Raw genomic sequence first — 15568 nt, 5'->3', positions numbered from 1 at the left:
CTTTTAGTTATTATGCATTCAAAGTTGTTATGCATTAAAAAATGAAGTACTGATGTAAGCTGCATGGTATAATATTTATTGTAATTACCTTTGCTGTTATTAAGCACCAATCAGATTATCTAGTGATCATTTTATCACAATATATTATGATAACGAATAATACTATACCCAATGTTGTGAAAGGAACATATGACTACACATAGATAAACAAACTGAAAGTGCTAAATATATTGTAAATCTTGATGTGAGATAAAGATCTACATTATATTTAGGATCAAACTTGGATTAGTGAGTACCAGTACGTGTGTTAAGGGATAAAAGAACTAGCACAATATTTTTGATCCAGTCAGTTAAGTCTCAATACTTGTGCGTGTGTGTGTGTGAGAGAGAGAGAGAGAACAAAAAAGGAAATAACAATTAATTCTAAAAAAATAATTAATTCTAGAGTGGCAGTTAAAGTCCAGAAGATCTATCACATCATATGCTCCTAATTTCAAGAATGGTAAATAACATTGTAAAAAACATTGTTAAATCTATCACCTTTTCACCAGGTTCTCCAGGAACACCAGGAAGTCCTATTAATCCAAATGGACCTGGTTCACCAGGTCGTCCTTGGTTTCCAATAGGTCCTTGAGGTCCACTGTCACCACGGTCACCTTTTGGTCCAACTGGCCCATGATCGCCTCTTCTACCTGGTAAACCCTAAAATAATGAGATATTACATGAGCAATATCATTTCAATGTTTATTTGGAAAAAAGTTTGCAAGAAATCCATATAAAGATTATTTATCAAAATGCACAATATCAAAGTGCTACATTTACAAATTTGATCTACTCATTAAAAGTTAATATACTTAGAGAAATGGATAAGAAATAGTATTTTTTTTTACTTTATTTATTAAATGTGATAAAGTAATCGTGTTTTTATATATCATTCTGCAATATGAAATATTATTTAAAAAAATAATAATAATACAATTGATGAAAATTCGAACATACTCTCCATAAAGCAATGGACACTGACATCATATGCTTTAATATATAAGACGTATCACAATCTTTACCAATTAGGATCAAAAACTGTACGAGATCTGAAGCATTTGGATCTATTAAGGATGATTAGCAGTAGTTGATGTCTCAAATGGTGATTAGGAGCTGGAGAAATCCTGTTTGGTATGTTAAGATGATTGGAGGAGTGCTCAGCAGATTCTTGATATCTGCATGTAGCAAGTCATTTCCATTAGAATCTGTCCAATTTCTTAAAGCTTCAGCTACAATTTTGAATTTTCTTCCAATCCCATACCATCATGCTTTATGTAAGCCTAATAATCTGTTAATAGTAACTGTTTTTTTTTTTTAAATCATCATCATCATCACACCATACACAATTCTCCATGGAAAAAATCTACTCCTCACACTCATCTTCATCACACTTTTACACAACTTCCAGGAATGGCCTCTTGTTTTTCCTCTCTAACCTTCTATTAATTCCCTCACTAACTTAAATGTCTTTATCATACCTATTTTTCTCCTATCCACAAAACTCTAATTCTTTAAACTCTATAGCCAACATTCCAGAGCCCTGACAGTCTTAGTCACTCATCTAAGGACTTTCTCCAATGCTTCCCACATCACAATGAAAACTAGGTGACCAAATCTGAGCACAGTAGTCCAAGTGCAGTCTAACCAGTACTTTATACAGTAGCACAACCACTCCTTATCCCTATAAGTCAGTGTACTTCCTATCATAGCATCAATATTGATGTGTAGTCTTTGCAACACTTGCAATATGCTAATTTTTTTACATACTTAATTTTTTGATTATGATGACAGCAGGGGAATTACTTCTATTTCAACAGTTCGGTCTATCCAACTGACCACAGAATATAGTGTGGATGTTCTGTGGTCACAGAACATAGTGTGGATGTGCTCTCTTGTCTGTTTTGTAGGGAGAAATTATTGAATTTTTCCATGAATACGAACTCTAATGCTTCCGCACAACCAGCCGACCTCAGTTTCAAATGAAAAGACCTTATAAATGTTCCTTTTACTAGGATTTGAATCCTTGTGTTTTGAACCAACATGGAATATCACTGACTGTATTATAAAGATGCTTCTTGAATTTTCTTTTCAAACCAATATTTTATTTAGGAAATGGTATATGTACTAAGTTGATGCTGGTTATTCTAGAAGGCATGTTCAGATATTCCTTCCAGATTTGTTAAATTTCATGAATTTAATGGGATTTTTTCTATGTTCTGGTAACCTGACAGACATAATATATGGTCCATCAGGCTGTAATAAGAAAAAAAAAAAAGAAAAAAAAAAGAAGAAGGTTGCAGGAACACTGATTGCAATAAACTCCAGGATGGGTGGGTTATGATCATTGGCTATGCTGAAGTTCCTGAAACTGTATGTACTGCATCTTGTCTTTCAGTGTTATACAGTCATCAGGCATTCATTTCAGTAAAATTATGGAGACTACAACCGTGTTAGGAATAATTACTTTAGTTTCCCGACATTTCAACCTTCATATTAAGGTCATCATCTGGAGAATATATGTGTATACTCAAGATGATGGCCAGAGAACACAGTGTGAATGTGCTTTCTTGTCTGTCTGTTTTGTAAGGAGAAATCATTGAATTTTTTCCATGAATACAAACTCTACAATATTAAGGTCATCATCTGGAGTATATATGTGTATACTCCAGATGATGACCTTAATAAGGTCAAAATGTCGAAAAATTAAAGTAATTATTCCTAACATGGTTGTAGTCTCCATAATTTTACTGAAATAAATGTATGTACTGTATATGTGTGTGAAGGCAGTTGTAAATGTGGTATTATTATTATTATTTTGTTGGGCAGCAACTCCATAGAGTCATAGACTCTCGTGGAAGGCATACTAATAATTATTCACACAATACTTAATGCTCTTCTCCTTGAACTCATTTGCCAATGAAACATTCACAAATACCTCTGACAACCCATTCACCACTATCTGAGCAAAAAATCTAGTCATCACATCCTTGCTAACCACGTTCTTACACAAAAATCTTGGGTGTCAATTTTATAAAACCTCTTTAATAACTTACATGTTTCTATCATATACCCCTCTTTTCCATCTATCATCTAACCTTTGTACCCACAGAACTACAAGGAAGCATCTCATAGACCTGCCATCTACAATCTTGTCACTTACCTCTGAATCATTTCCACCAAAGAATCTAGGCAACCAGATCTGTGTGCAGTAGTCCAGATATGGCCTTATTAAACCCTCTGTCCAAAAAGAAACTGATCTTTTGATAGAAAATAAAACACGGGCCAATTATAATTATTCAAATAATTTATTTCATCAATATACCCTCCCTCAGCTTCGATACAGCATTTAGCATGGTCAATTAATTCGTTAGAGTTTTTTATATCGGTTTTTGGGATACTGTTGAGGGTTGTAGTTACTGCTGCTTGAACGTTTTCAATAGTATTGTATCGCTTTCCTTTCGTCGGCAAATGAAGTCGCGGAAAGAGAAAGAAGTCACAGGGCGTTAAATCAGGTGAATACGGCGAGTGATACAACACACAAACTTGGTTTTTGCTCAAAAACTGTCTCACAATGTTCGAACGATGAGATCGTGCATTATCGTGCAAAAGTGACCAGCTAAAAGTGATCATGATATCCATGCCGTATACAATGAATTCTTGCTATCAATCACGTCAAAACTTCGAGATAAAACTCACCACTGACCGTATGGCCAGGCGGAGTGAATTCTTTGTGGATAATGCCCTTGGAATCATAGAAACAAATCAGCATTGTCTTTACTTTTGACTTCTCCAAGCGACTTTTTTTTGGATGTCCTCTTCTGGTGGTCTCCACGCAGCACTCTGGTGCTTTGTTTCAGGCTCATACTCAAAACACCACTTTCGTCAACAGTAACGATTGTTTCAAGGAAGTTTGAGTTCATAAGAGCGGTTTTAATGAGGTCCTTGCAGTGTTCAATTCGATACATTTTTTGGTCGTCAGTCAGCTTGTGGAGAACAAATCATGAATTCAATAAACCACAATACTCTGTGGTACATCACTAGTTACCTGCCTTCTTTGAGATTCAGTTCCGCTACTGCTACTCTTTGATGCCTATCATTCAGCCACACTCTTATCCACATCACTAGCTTCATATTCATTTCTACTTGCTCCATTTTAGGTATCAAAGTTGCATGAAGCATCCTGTTAAATGCTTCTGTATAGTCCAGCCCTACGCTATCATCACGTAGTCATTTCCTTTATCCAACACAACTGCCACTATTAGAAAAAGTGTGCAAAAGGTAACACTTAAAATTTAAGTGTTAATTTAAAAAAAAAAAAAAAAACCCTACCTTTCATGACAGGGGCAACTCATAATCAATATCCTTAGTATTTTCCCAAAATATAAAACACATCTCCTAGGAGATGTATGATGTTATACATTATGGGGGGGGGGGGGTCACTACCAAGACCGGTTTTGACCTTTGTTGAGGTCTCATCAGTGATTAGGCAGACCCAAATTGTAAATACTCAGGTTGTAGTGATGCAGAGGTTATACTTTACCATACGAATTGCCAAGAGGTGTCACATAACAAAAGGTACCAAGAATTACTGAAATAGAGAGCCAAAAGGCTTCACTTTGGTGATGCAAAATTATTCAAATTAAGCTGGCTCTCTATTTCGGTAATTCTTGGTGCCTTTTGTGATGTGACACCTCTTGGCAATTCGTATGGTAAAGTATAACCTCTGCATCACTACAACCCGAGTATTTACAATTTGGGTCTGCCTACTCATTGATGAGACCTCAACAAAGGTTGAAACCGGTCTGGGTAGTGACCCCCCCCCATAATGTATAACATCATACCTATCCTAGGAGATATGTGTTTTATATTATGGGAAAATACTAAGGATAGTGATCAGATCTTACCCCACCTTTACTGCGAGTTGCCCCTGTCATGAAAGGTTTGCTTATGCTTGGATCTGCCGAAACTTTTATAATTTCAATCTATATTCAGCATGAAACTTTTGCAGTTTCTCTGAAATTCTTGCAATTTCTCCGAAACTCTTGTAGTTTCTCTATTCGACTTTGAAATAATGTTGGATTCAATATCCACTTAATCTGAATAATTTTGCATTGCCAAAGTGAAGCCTTTTGGCTCTCTATTTCAGTAAAAACCTACCTTTCACAAAACCAGGTTGTCCCTATAAAGTATCATATTCCTGTTCACCAAGTCCTGAATTCTGTCTTTTACAACTTTCTTAATTCCTTAACCATCACTCCTGAGATAATGACTATCTGTATATAATTTGCTTTGAACTTCAGTTATGCAATACAACTATTCTTTCCCTCTCTCCATACCCCCTAACATCTGTTAGGGCTGAGAATTAAATGCTTGCTTTGCTTCTGTCACCTCTCTACCATCATTAATTTAGATTCAGATTAATCTATTCAGACTGATATCAGATTGCATTCAGTATTCAGATTAAAATTGAATGGATATAGCTCAGTTGTTCTGCTAAGTCTTTTTAGAAAGGATGAAATTTTTTCATCAGTTACACAGATGATTTCATGAGTAACACAGTTTATTAATACTGTAGTCTCCCTTATTGGCATGCTGAAACACACTGATCATAAGGCTAATTAGATTATTTTCTATGCTTTGATAACTTATTACAATATATAATACTCTGTTAATACATGAGCATTCTAAGCCATTACATATTAACTCCCTAGAGATGCAAACACTGGATAGCATATTAACTGTTAATAAAAGTTAGTTACATATCCTATGCATAATAAAAAGTGATAGGACAAATCAAAGCTTTCTGGCTCTATGCTTTAGTGATCTGGCTATGCACTTACCAAAGAGGCAGGCTCACTTATACTGAATTTAACTTTCTGATGTATTGTAATGATATTGAGAGGATTTTTGCTCTTTGGGTTTCTTCCTAGTCTCTGATGAGAAAAAACAGTTTTGAAACAGCTGTCAGGCCAGTGAAGCCTAATTTAAGCACTAATAAAAGGTGAACATTCAGACTCTGAGGCAGAGCTTGTTTCTCTTGATTTATCTTGATATGCACTACTCAAAAAGAAGTGCATATCAAGATAAATCTGATGCCGAAGGTTATATGTTCATGAGCTCTCTCGCGTAATTTTTCAAAACTTACTGTTGTTTCTTTTGAAACTTAATATAGCTTCTTTCTACATTTAGTTATAAAATATGGCTGGATTCATAACATCCTCCATTATAATATCTTACCTAAGAAAACCGAAGCCTTTCAAATCTTCTACATGTCCTGGGGAATGAGTTCATATTGTTTTTTTTATTTGATTTGCTCTAAGGAGACAGCCAACAAATCATATCATTCACACTGCAACTGTAAGCAGGCAGGATCGATGTGTCAACCTCACTACTGACAATTTCTTTAGTCTTCTCCACATATAAGGGTTTAATAGATGTTGATGCTACTTCTGTTGTATACTGCTTCTTCCTCCTTATAATAAGTGATGCACTGCTCAATTTTTATTTCTTGGATATCCTCTTCATCCTTCCACCTTTGGCATGCATGGGAGTATGATGGATAGGCTCAGTCACAGTTAGTGAGAGCATTTTTCAATATTTCCACTGCATAAAGATGGTTCCAATATAGAGATAGCAAACTACAGACCAATTAATCTTTATTCACATTTTATAATAAAGTGACAACAGAATTGGATCAAGGAAAGAGCTACACCATGATACTGCTGGACTTTGCAAAGGCATTTTATAGAATACCACATGGAAAAACTATTAAAAATTTGGAGCAAATGGGAATGGATATGAAGCAAGTAGCATGGATTGGGGGGATGGCTGACAAACAGACACCAGAGTAGTATATGGTGGAGTGGAATCTAGGAGAATGAGGGTGTCTAAGGGGTTACCTAGGGGTTCTATACTAGGGCCACTACTCTTTAATTTGTATATCAATGATATAAAGGAATGATTTAAGAGGGATATTCAGTTGCTGATGATGCAAAATTGGGAAGAGAAATAGCTGATAAAGGTGATGTAGATATCTTATAGGATGGCATCATGGGCAAAGGATAATGATTGTCAATTTAATGTTGAAAAATGTAAGACACTTTGGATTGAAAAGGTTGTACAAAATGTATTATATTGATGGTACTAGATTGCAGGAAATTGATGAGGCTACAGACTTAGGAATAATGGTGGGCAAGGAATTGAAATTCAGAGGGCATATAGCAAAAGTTGGTAAAATGGTTCAAAGGATTACTTGGAGGTTATTATCCTTCTTTATATTTTTATTATACAATGAAACCTGTGGAGAATTCATGACTAAACAAACACACGTAATAAGTTTTAATAAATAAATATTTCATCCTAAGTATCTTAGGACATCGTCAGCAGAGTTAATTCAAACAATACTTGGAATAACACACAGAGTGCATGATTACAATGGAATCCCAATATGTGTGCAGTAGCATGTTATAGAATTAAATTAAAATATAACTGGAGGAGGGGAAAAAATTACATTGAAATATGATAACATATATAAAAAATTAAGATAACAAATATAAAAAATTACTTTACACAATTTTGTATGACAATTTCCCATACTTTAGGAATAACAAAATTGTTTAAAATAATTTTTTATATTTCTATAACATGCTACTGCATGCATATTGGGATTCCATTGTAATCATGCACCCTAACTGTATGTTATTCCTAGTATTGTTTGAATTAACTGTACTGACAATGTCCTAAGATACTTAGGATGAAATATTTACTTATTAAAACTTATTACTATGGTTATTACTTGTGTTTGTTTAGTCTTTATATTTTTACATTGGAATATGATGATAGTAATAAGTAGTCCATGTTATCCTCAAGGGCTCACTTTAGTGAGTACGGGCATGGCAAACCCGAGGTACCTGATGCTGGACCATGCCTTACTTCATGTAATATATATCTGTTATATTAGTCTGTAGACTGGTCCCTCCTCTTCTTTCTTTGCTTCTTTCTCCTCTCCTTGCTCCTTCCCCCTGATGCTATTAGAGTATTCAAGGGCTAGGGGTGAGTCTTTCCTATCTTGCTAAGTCATTTCGTCTTATGCAGCCACCGAAGGAGGCAAGCTAGCCTCAATAGGTGCCGGTCCCAAGCCCGGATAAATGCGAGGGTTGATGTCAGGAAGGGCATCCGGTCGTAAAACTTCAGTGCCAACTCAAACTATGATTATGAGTCTAAGAGAAAATGATATAAGGGCTAGGGCGTACCCCTTAAGCGACGCGCAGCCACATCGCCCTACAGCTGTGAGAAGTGGACGAGGGCTACCGCATCAAGGGCGGATGCGGTTAAAGAAGCGAGCCCAGCAGGTGGAGAGGATGTTGCGAGTGGGAACACTGAATGTTGGAAGCATGACTGGAAGGGGAAGAGAGGTGGCAGACATGATGAGGAAGAGGAAGTTGGACATTTTATGTGTGCAGGAGACAAGGTGGAAAGGGGGAAAGGCAAAGGAACTGGGAGATGGATATAAATTGTTCTACTCTGGAGCGAATAACGAGGGAAGAAATGGTGTAGGAATTGTGGTGTGTGGCAGAATGAAGGGTGAAGTACTGCACGTGGGTAGAAGGAACGACAGGATCATGCGAATGAAATTGGGTCTTGGAGAAGAGCGGGTTGTCGTATTATGTGTATATGCCCCGCAAGTTGGTTGTACAGCAGAGGAAAAAGATGAGTTCTGGAACGTGTTAGATGAAGAAATGAGGGAATTGGAAGAAAATGAGATGGTGATTGTCGGAGGAGACTTGAACGGGCACATAGGAAGACAGAATAGAGACTGTGAAAGGGTGCATGGTAGCCACGGAGTGGGAATGATGAACCAGGAAGGAGAGAGGGTTGTGGACTTTGCAGTAGCGTTTGATCTGGCAATTGTGAACTCGTTTTTCTTCAAGAGGGAAGAACATTTGATAACATTTAGAAGTGGTAACAACAGCTCACAAATTGACTACATTTTGACTAGAAGAAAACATCTTAAGGTTGTGACAAATTGTAAGGTAATTCCAACAGATCAAGTAGCACAACAACACCGACTGCTGTGCGCAGACTTTAAATTAAGATCGAAGATAAGAACTTCTGGTTGCCATGGGATGAAGACAATTAAGTGGTTTCGCTTAAAAGAAGAGAGTGTGAGGAATCGTTTTAGGGAGAGAGTGTTAGAGAGGATTTCGGATGGACTGGAAAGTGTACAAGATTGGTGGAAACATAATTCAAAAGTAATCCTGAGCTGTGCAATCGAGGTGCTTGGTGAGACATCTGGAAAGATTAGAGAGCAGAAGGAGGGTTGGTGGTGGAATAATGATGTACAAGTGGCAGTGACAGCTAAGAGGAAGGCAAAGCAGAAGTGGGATGAGTCAAGAGTGGAAGAGGACAGAGAGGTGTACAAAGAGAGAAAGCAAGAAGCCAAGAGAATTGTGGCACAGGCGAAGGCCATGGCATATCGAGATCTGTATGATCAATTAGAAACAAAGGAAGGACAGAGAAAAATTTACCAACTAGCGAAATGTAGAAATAAAGCAGCTAAGGACATCTTGCATGTGAGGCAGATCAAAGATGCTGAAGGAAGAGTATTATGGAGGGATGTGGACATAAGAAACAGATGGAAAATATACTTTGAGGGACTTCTGAATGAGGAAAATGCAAGGACTCACAGAGGAGATGGGCAGCCTTCTGAGGGGATGGTGCAGAACATCAGTAGAATGGAAGTGACGGAGGCCATGAAGAGGATGAGGAATGGAAAAGCGGTGGGCCCCGACAGAATTCCAGTGGAGGCATGGAAGGCACTGGGGGAAGAGGGAATTGACCTGCTGTTGGACCTGTTCATGAAAGTTTGCCAACAGGAAAATATACCCGAGGAATGGAGGGAGAGTACTCTTGTTCCCATCTACAAGGGTAAAGGGGATGCACAAGACTGTAAAAATTACAGAGGAATAAAGTTGATGTCCCACACAATGAAGATCCTAGAAAGGGTTCTTGATGGTAGATTGAGGGAGGAGGTGGAGATTGCAAAGGAACAATTTGGCTTCATGCCTGGTAGATCAACAACAGATGCTATCTTTGGGTTACGACAGATGATGGAAAAATATCGAGAGAAACAAAGGGAGCTACATCTGGTATTTATTGATCTGGAGAAAGCATACGATAGAGTGCCAAGGCAAGAAGTATGGAGGTGTCTGAGGGAGAAGAAGGTGCCAGAGAAATATGTCAGGTTGGTGCAGGAAATGTACAGAAATGTGAAGACAAGTGTTCGGACCTGTTTGGGACAGACAGAAAGTTTTCAAGTAACAGTTGGCTTGCATCAAGGGTCAGCATTAAGTCCGTTTCTGTTTAATATTGTGATGGAGGTGGTAACAGAGGAGGTGAGAGAAGATGCACCTTGGACAATGTTGTATGCAGATGACATCTTGCTGTGTGTAGATACAAGAGAAGAAGCGGAAACTAAACTGGAAAGATGGAGAAAAGTACTGGAAGAGAGAGGTATGAGACTGAGCAGAAGTAAGACAGAGTATATGTGTTGCGCAGTGGGCGGTGGCCAGGAGACAGACCTGGAGCTGGAAGGAAATGTCATCAGGAAGGTGAGAGACTTTAGATACTTAGGTTCGACAGTGGAAGAAGATGGAGGAGGTGAGAAGGAAGTGGGATGCAGGATACAAGCAGGTTGGAGGAACTGGAGGGAGATGGCTGGAGTGTTATGTGATAAGAGGGTGCCGATCAATCTGAAAGGCAAAATTTATAGGACAGTAGTGAGGCCAGCTATGACATATGCTATAGAAACTGTGGCCCTGAGGAAAAATAACATCAGCAGGATGGAAGTAGCAGAGATGAGAATGCTTAGGTGGATGTGCGGTGTGACCAGAAAGGATCATCTGAGAAATGACTATGTCAGGGGAACAGTGAAAGTTACGAACTTAGGAGCGAAAATACAGGAGGCAAGGTTGAGATGGTTTGGTCATGTGATGAGGAGGGAGGACGAATATGTGGGAAGAAGGGTCATGCAGATGGATGTGCAAGGAAGGCGGAAGCGTGGGCGGCCAAAGAAGAGATGGAGGGAGCTGGTAGAAGAGGACTTGAAGATGAAGAACTTGGATGTGGTGACAGCCCAAGACAGGAAGGTGTGGAGGAGACTCATAACAAACAGTGACCCCACTTAAGTGGGAGAAGCTGCAGAAGAAGAAGAAGAAGAAGAATAAGTAGTCCATGTTCTGGACAGAAATCCAGCATGCAACATTGTTATTAGCTTTGCTCTTTTCTCTAAATTTTCCCAAAATATTTCTGTATGTCTGATAATCATTTCCTACTCTGCTATTTAGATCCTCAACAAGGACCAACGTTTCCTTTTTCATTGTGTCAATTGCTTTCTCTAAAGCCTCAAAAAATTCCTCCACTTCTTGCTTAATAGAATCTTCAGTGGGATCACAGGCACAAATAAGTCTCATTGTTCAGTTCTCCATTCTGATATTTGCCCACATCACTCTACTTGATATTGCATGCCATTCAAGAAGATTAGCCTCGTATTTAGTGTTCAATACTATAGCTACTCCTCCTTTTCCCTGTTTTCTTCAGAGCTTGCCACTGAAATTTCAAGTTTAGTTTCTGTTCTCAAACTCTTTCATTTTTTTTTTATTGTTATTGCCTGAGTATAATATTTTGTATTTACTGCTCAGAGAGAGAGATCTCACTAGTTTTTGTCTTTTTTGTTTCAGTCACCCCTATTATGCCAATCTGGTACTTAACTAATTCCTCAGCTAGCTTCACTTCTTTGCCATTCAGGCTTCTTACGTTGATAATACCGATCTTGAACTCTGGTGATGTTGAGTTGGGATGTGTTTCAGGGTTTGCTTTATCTCCATCTCATCATTATCTCCATGGAGATACCATATAATAATAATTTTCATGTTTACACTTAGTCTTTATTCTCATGACAGACAGCAAATCCATGACAGACAGATTTGAGAATAACTACATTTCTGACATTTAAACGGTGCAAAGGGTTTGGAATACAAAGTCTTACTGGGAAGCTGAGAAAATGTGTTTCAACATATGTTGGTGGTTTTGGTATGTTGAAGGTTAAAGATGATGTTCTTGGTGAGAACCAGGTGTTCATTCATCCCTAGATATGAGAATTTATGAGAATTCATTTTATGACCATCACTCCTTGGTCATTCAGTTCAGAGCAGATTTCATCAATGGTAACATCAAGAAAGTCCCACTTGATATTATGCACACCGATAAAAATTTTAAAATTTTGTGAAGGTAACCATAATTGGACCCAACAGATGTTGCAAGAAGTAATTTTTCAGATGTATTATGTTTGCTTCTTCAATAAAAACATGTCCTGAACCGTTTCTCTAGAGATTTTGGAGATCCTGTAAACTCTTCCAAGATTTTCTGGATGAAGAATTACAACATTTTCCATACAAGATGTTCCCCTATTGAATGTAGAGTCAAGAAAAGCAGTGACGCAGCTTCCAATGTTTTTTGTTACATATTTTGGTTTGTTGTTGATGTTTCTATAGCTTCTAAATGTGGTGAGCCTGTGACATGATTGGACTTGTTGAGGGCCTTGATAAACAAGAGGATGAAAAATTATTCATTCTTAGGAGGAAGTTGATTCAGTATCAGTGATCCTACCCAGTATAGAGCCACACATGGATGCCCAATCTCCTCCAAACAATAACTACAATCTGGAGTGGAATACGACACTCAACCTCAGATGCCATGCAGGCACCACCATAAGCCTTGATCCCAGTCCCATGAGGAAGGAGTAAGTAGTAAGAGACTATCAGAATACCCTCTTTCTAGATGTCCATGGATTGTACTACATGGCAAACATAGCAGCAAAGCATTGCATCCAATGACAGTGATCTGGAATAAAGAATAATAAAAAAAAGATTTGGAATAAGGGAAGAAAAGCCTAGAAAAGAATAAGAACAAAAAGGGCTAGTTCCTAGCTGGGTACAGTTTCTTGGGTTTCAAAGCTGAATGGGCAGATACATTATGTAAGAATAAATGGCTAGTTCCATCACTAGCAGTGATGGAACTAGCCTAAGAAGAAGAAGAGTTAAACAAGATAGGTATCAGAATTCATATGACAGCCAATGTTTGTACACAGTTATATCTAGTTACTTTAGAAAACTTACTTCTAATTCTACCAAAATGATGCAATACAAAAAAAAAAAAAAACAGCAAGATTTTAATTTAGTTATTAAACTAATTTCCATTCCTACTGTGGTTGTTTGCAATTCTGACTTGCTGTAGATACACCACTTGGAAAGAAGTCAATGGATACCCCCCCCATGGGTAAGGTGCATTGTGCCATGTAATTAGTCACGTGTTATATAGCCAGTGTAAATTTGAGGAATATGATGCTCCCAAGTCAGTGCAACTGTGTCCAGGTGAAACGGTTGCAAGAAGGAAACTCACGGAGTTTGAAAGAGGTGTTCTGATAGAATGTGAAAAAGGCGTTGTAGGCCTATTTCAGGTCAATAATCAGTGATATCATACTGATAATGAAGCACAGTAAAACTGCAAGTGCTACCTGCAGTGGACGACTGCTATCAAGAGTAATATGTAAAAACCACTATTTGTCAGCCGACAGAGTTTCGGGCATCAACTGGAATATGAATCTGGACAAAAACATTCAGAACTGAGGTGCACAACATGGGTTTCCACGGTACGACTGCAATACGCAATCCCACATTACCCAAACCAACATCCAGCATCATCTGCTCGGAAGAGTGTACAGTGGAAGAGAGTGGGGTGTGGAAGCTTGGAAAGCTGTGTTATGGAGTGACAAATCATGCTACACCCTCTTCCGAGCAGATGGACGGTGTGGTTGTGGCAGATGCCTGATGAGCATCTCTTGGTGTGTAAACCCAATTATGAAATTCAGAGGTGCGGTGTAATGGTTATGGTCCTGATTTGACCTTGGACCTCTATTTGTGGTGTTACAAACATTGAAATCCGAAAAGCTGAACATTCTGGACAATGCAATCCTTCCTTAGTGGCATTTCTACGGACTGACCATGCCTCTTTCAGCAAGACAGCGCACCATGTCATGAGGCTGCTGCTGTTGTAACTGCATGGTTTTGTGGAGATGAATGTCATCACACTTGACTAGCCTCCACAGAACCCTGATCTCAATGCTACTGAACATCTGTGGGATGAACTGGAGCTTCAGGTGAGACCAAGGAATGTCCATCCCACAACAGTCCAGAACCTTATTACATACCCACAGGAATAATAGTCCAAAATTCCCATTGATCGTTATCATTTTGTGGAAAGTATGTCCCATAGAACTGCTGCAGTCATCACAGCAAAAGGAGGTCCCACATCTTATTAAGGTGGGCGCACATGGCATTTGTTTTTCACACTATGGTGTCTGTTGACTTCTTTGCAAGCAGTGTATATGCTAAAGCAGGGGTTGCCAAACTTCTTTGTCCGTCGACCCCTTCAAGAGTTTCTTGACTTTTTATTAACTCCCTCTATTTTACTATTACGTAATTATAATAGGACAAGCAAAAAAGATGCTTATGTGAGTTTTTTAGATTGTTTATTTTATAGTTACAGTGTTTAGTGTATGTATAATATAGTATATATTATTATATTGGCTTAATGTCAAAGGGATACGTTTTTGACATCCTTCTTAACATTACATATTTGATAGGAGGGTTAAATAATATATAAAATATAAAATTTAATTTAGATAAAAAATAACAATAATACAATCTTCCTTATATATATGAAAATAAGACTTTTATTAACTTTATATGCAATTTATTAACGTTGTCAATGTGAAGTGTGTGCTTCGTGACTCTTCACATGATTAGCAATGTTGGGTTCAAAATTAGTTCAAAGTTTCAGCCTTAAATCGCCACGGAATTCCATATCAAGTTTATTTCTTTGTTTTGTTAAAATGGAATTAACATGGCTGAAACCAGCTTCAACCATGTACGAGCTTGGAAATAGAAGCAAAAAGGGGAGTTTGGATATTTATATTCGTCCAAAAGTAACTTAAAGTCTTATTTTTACAAAGCGTCTCAGCTTCAAGATCAACTGACAATTCAATAAGTTCATCATGTAAGTTACATTCGATATTTTCAATATCTGCAGAAAATGGTGTGATAACCCAATCTGGAATGTGCATGTTTTCAAAAAGCGCAAATTTAAAATCATCGCTCAAATTTTGAAGAAGTTTTGTGTATATTTCTAAGTCTTCATCTTTTACTTCCAATTGCCGTAGATTCGAAAAGTACTGAAAATCTTTTCGTAACAATGATGATTTAAATAAGGCTAATTTAGCTTGGAAGCCTAAAAGAATCGTCCGAGCTTGAATAATCATGACATCTTTACCTTGTAGATGGGTCTGTACGTCATTAAATTTTGAAAATAAGTCCACCAAGAAGAAAATATGATTCTCATTTCAATTCAGTTCATCACTCAAAAACAAATTAACATCTGTAAGCAACTCTAGGGTTGAGTCGAAAAATTC

At 37.7% G+C, this 15568-nt stretch overlaps 1 protein-coding gene across 1 annotated transcript in view; it reads right to left on the bottom strand.

Moving 5' to 3' along the window:
• The window catches only part of LOC150098992 (uncharacterized), a 700419-nt gene that overhangs the window by 244423 nt on the left and 440428 nt on the right, over window positions 1-15568 (bottom strand). The window contains exon 29 of the mRNA XM_090405788.1: window positions 541-702. Within this exon, the coding sequence (XP_090261914.1) occupies window positions 541-702 (162 nt within the window). The remainder of the gene's footprint in view (window positions 1-540; window positions 703-15568) is intronic.

This window comes from Typopeltis vanoorti, chromosome 15 (genome assembly GCF_054136105.1).
Source record: "Typopeltis vanoorti isolate ZY-2024b chromosome 15, IOZ_Tvanoo_1.0, whole genome shotgun sequence".
Classification (NCBI taxonomy): Eukaryota; Metazoa; Arthropoda; class Arachnida; order Uropygi; family Thelyphonidae; genus Typopeltis; species Typopeltis vanoorti.
Note: the sequence above shows the minus strand (reverse complement) of the source record. Positions and strands in the feature narration are given on the sequence as shown.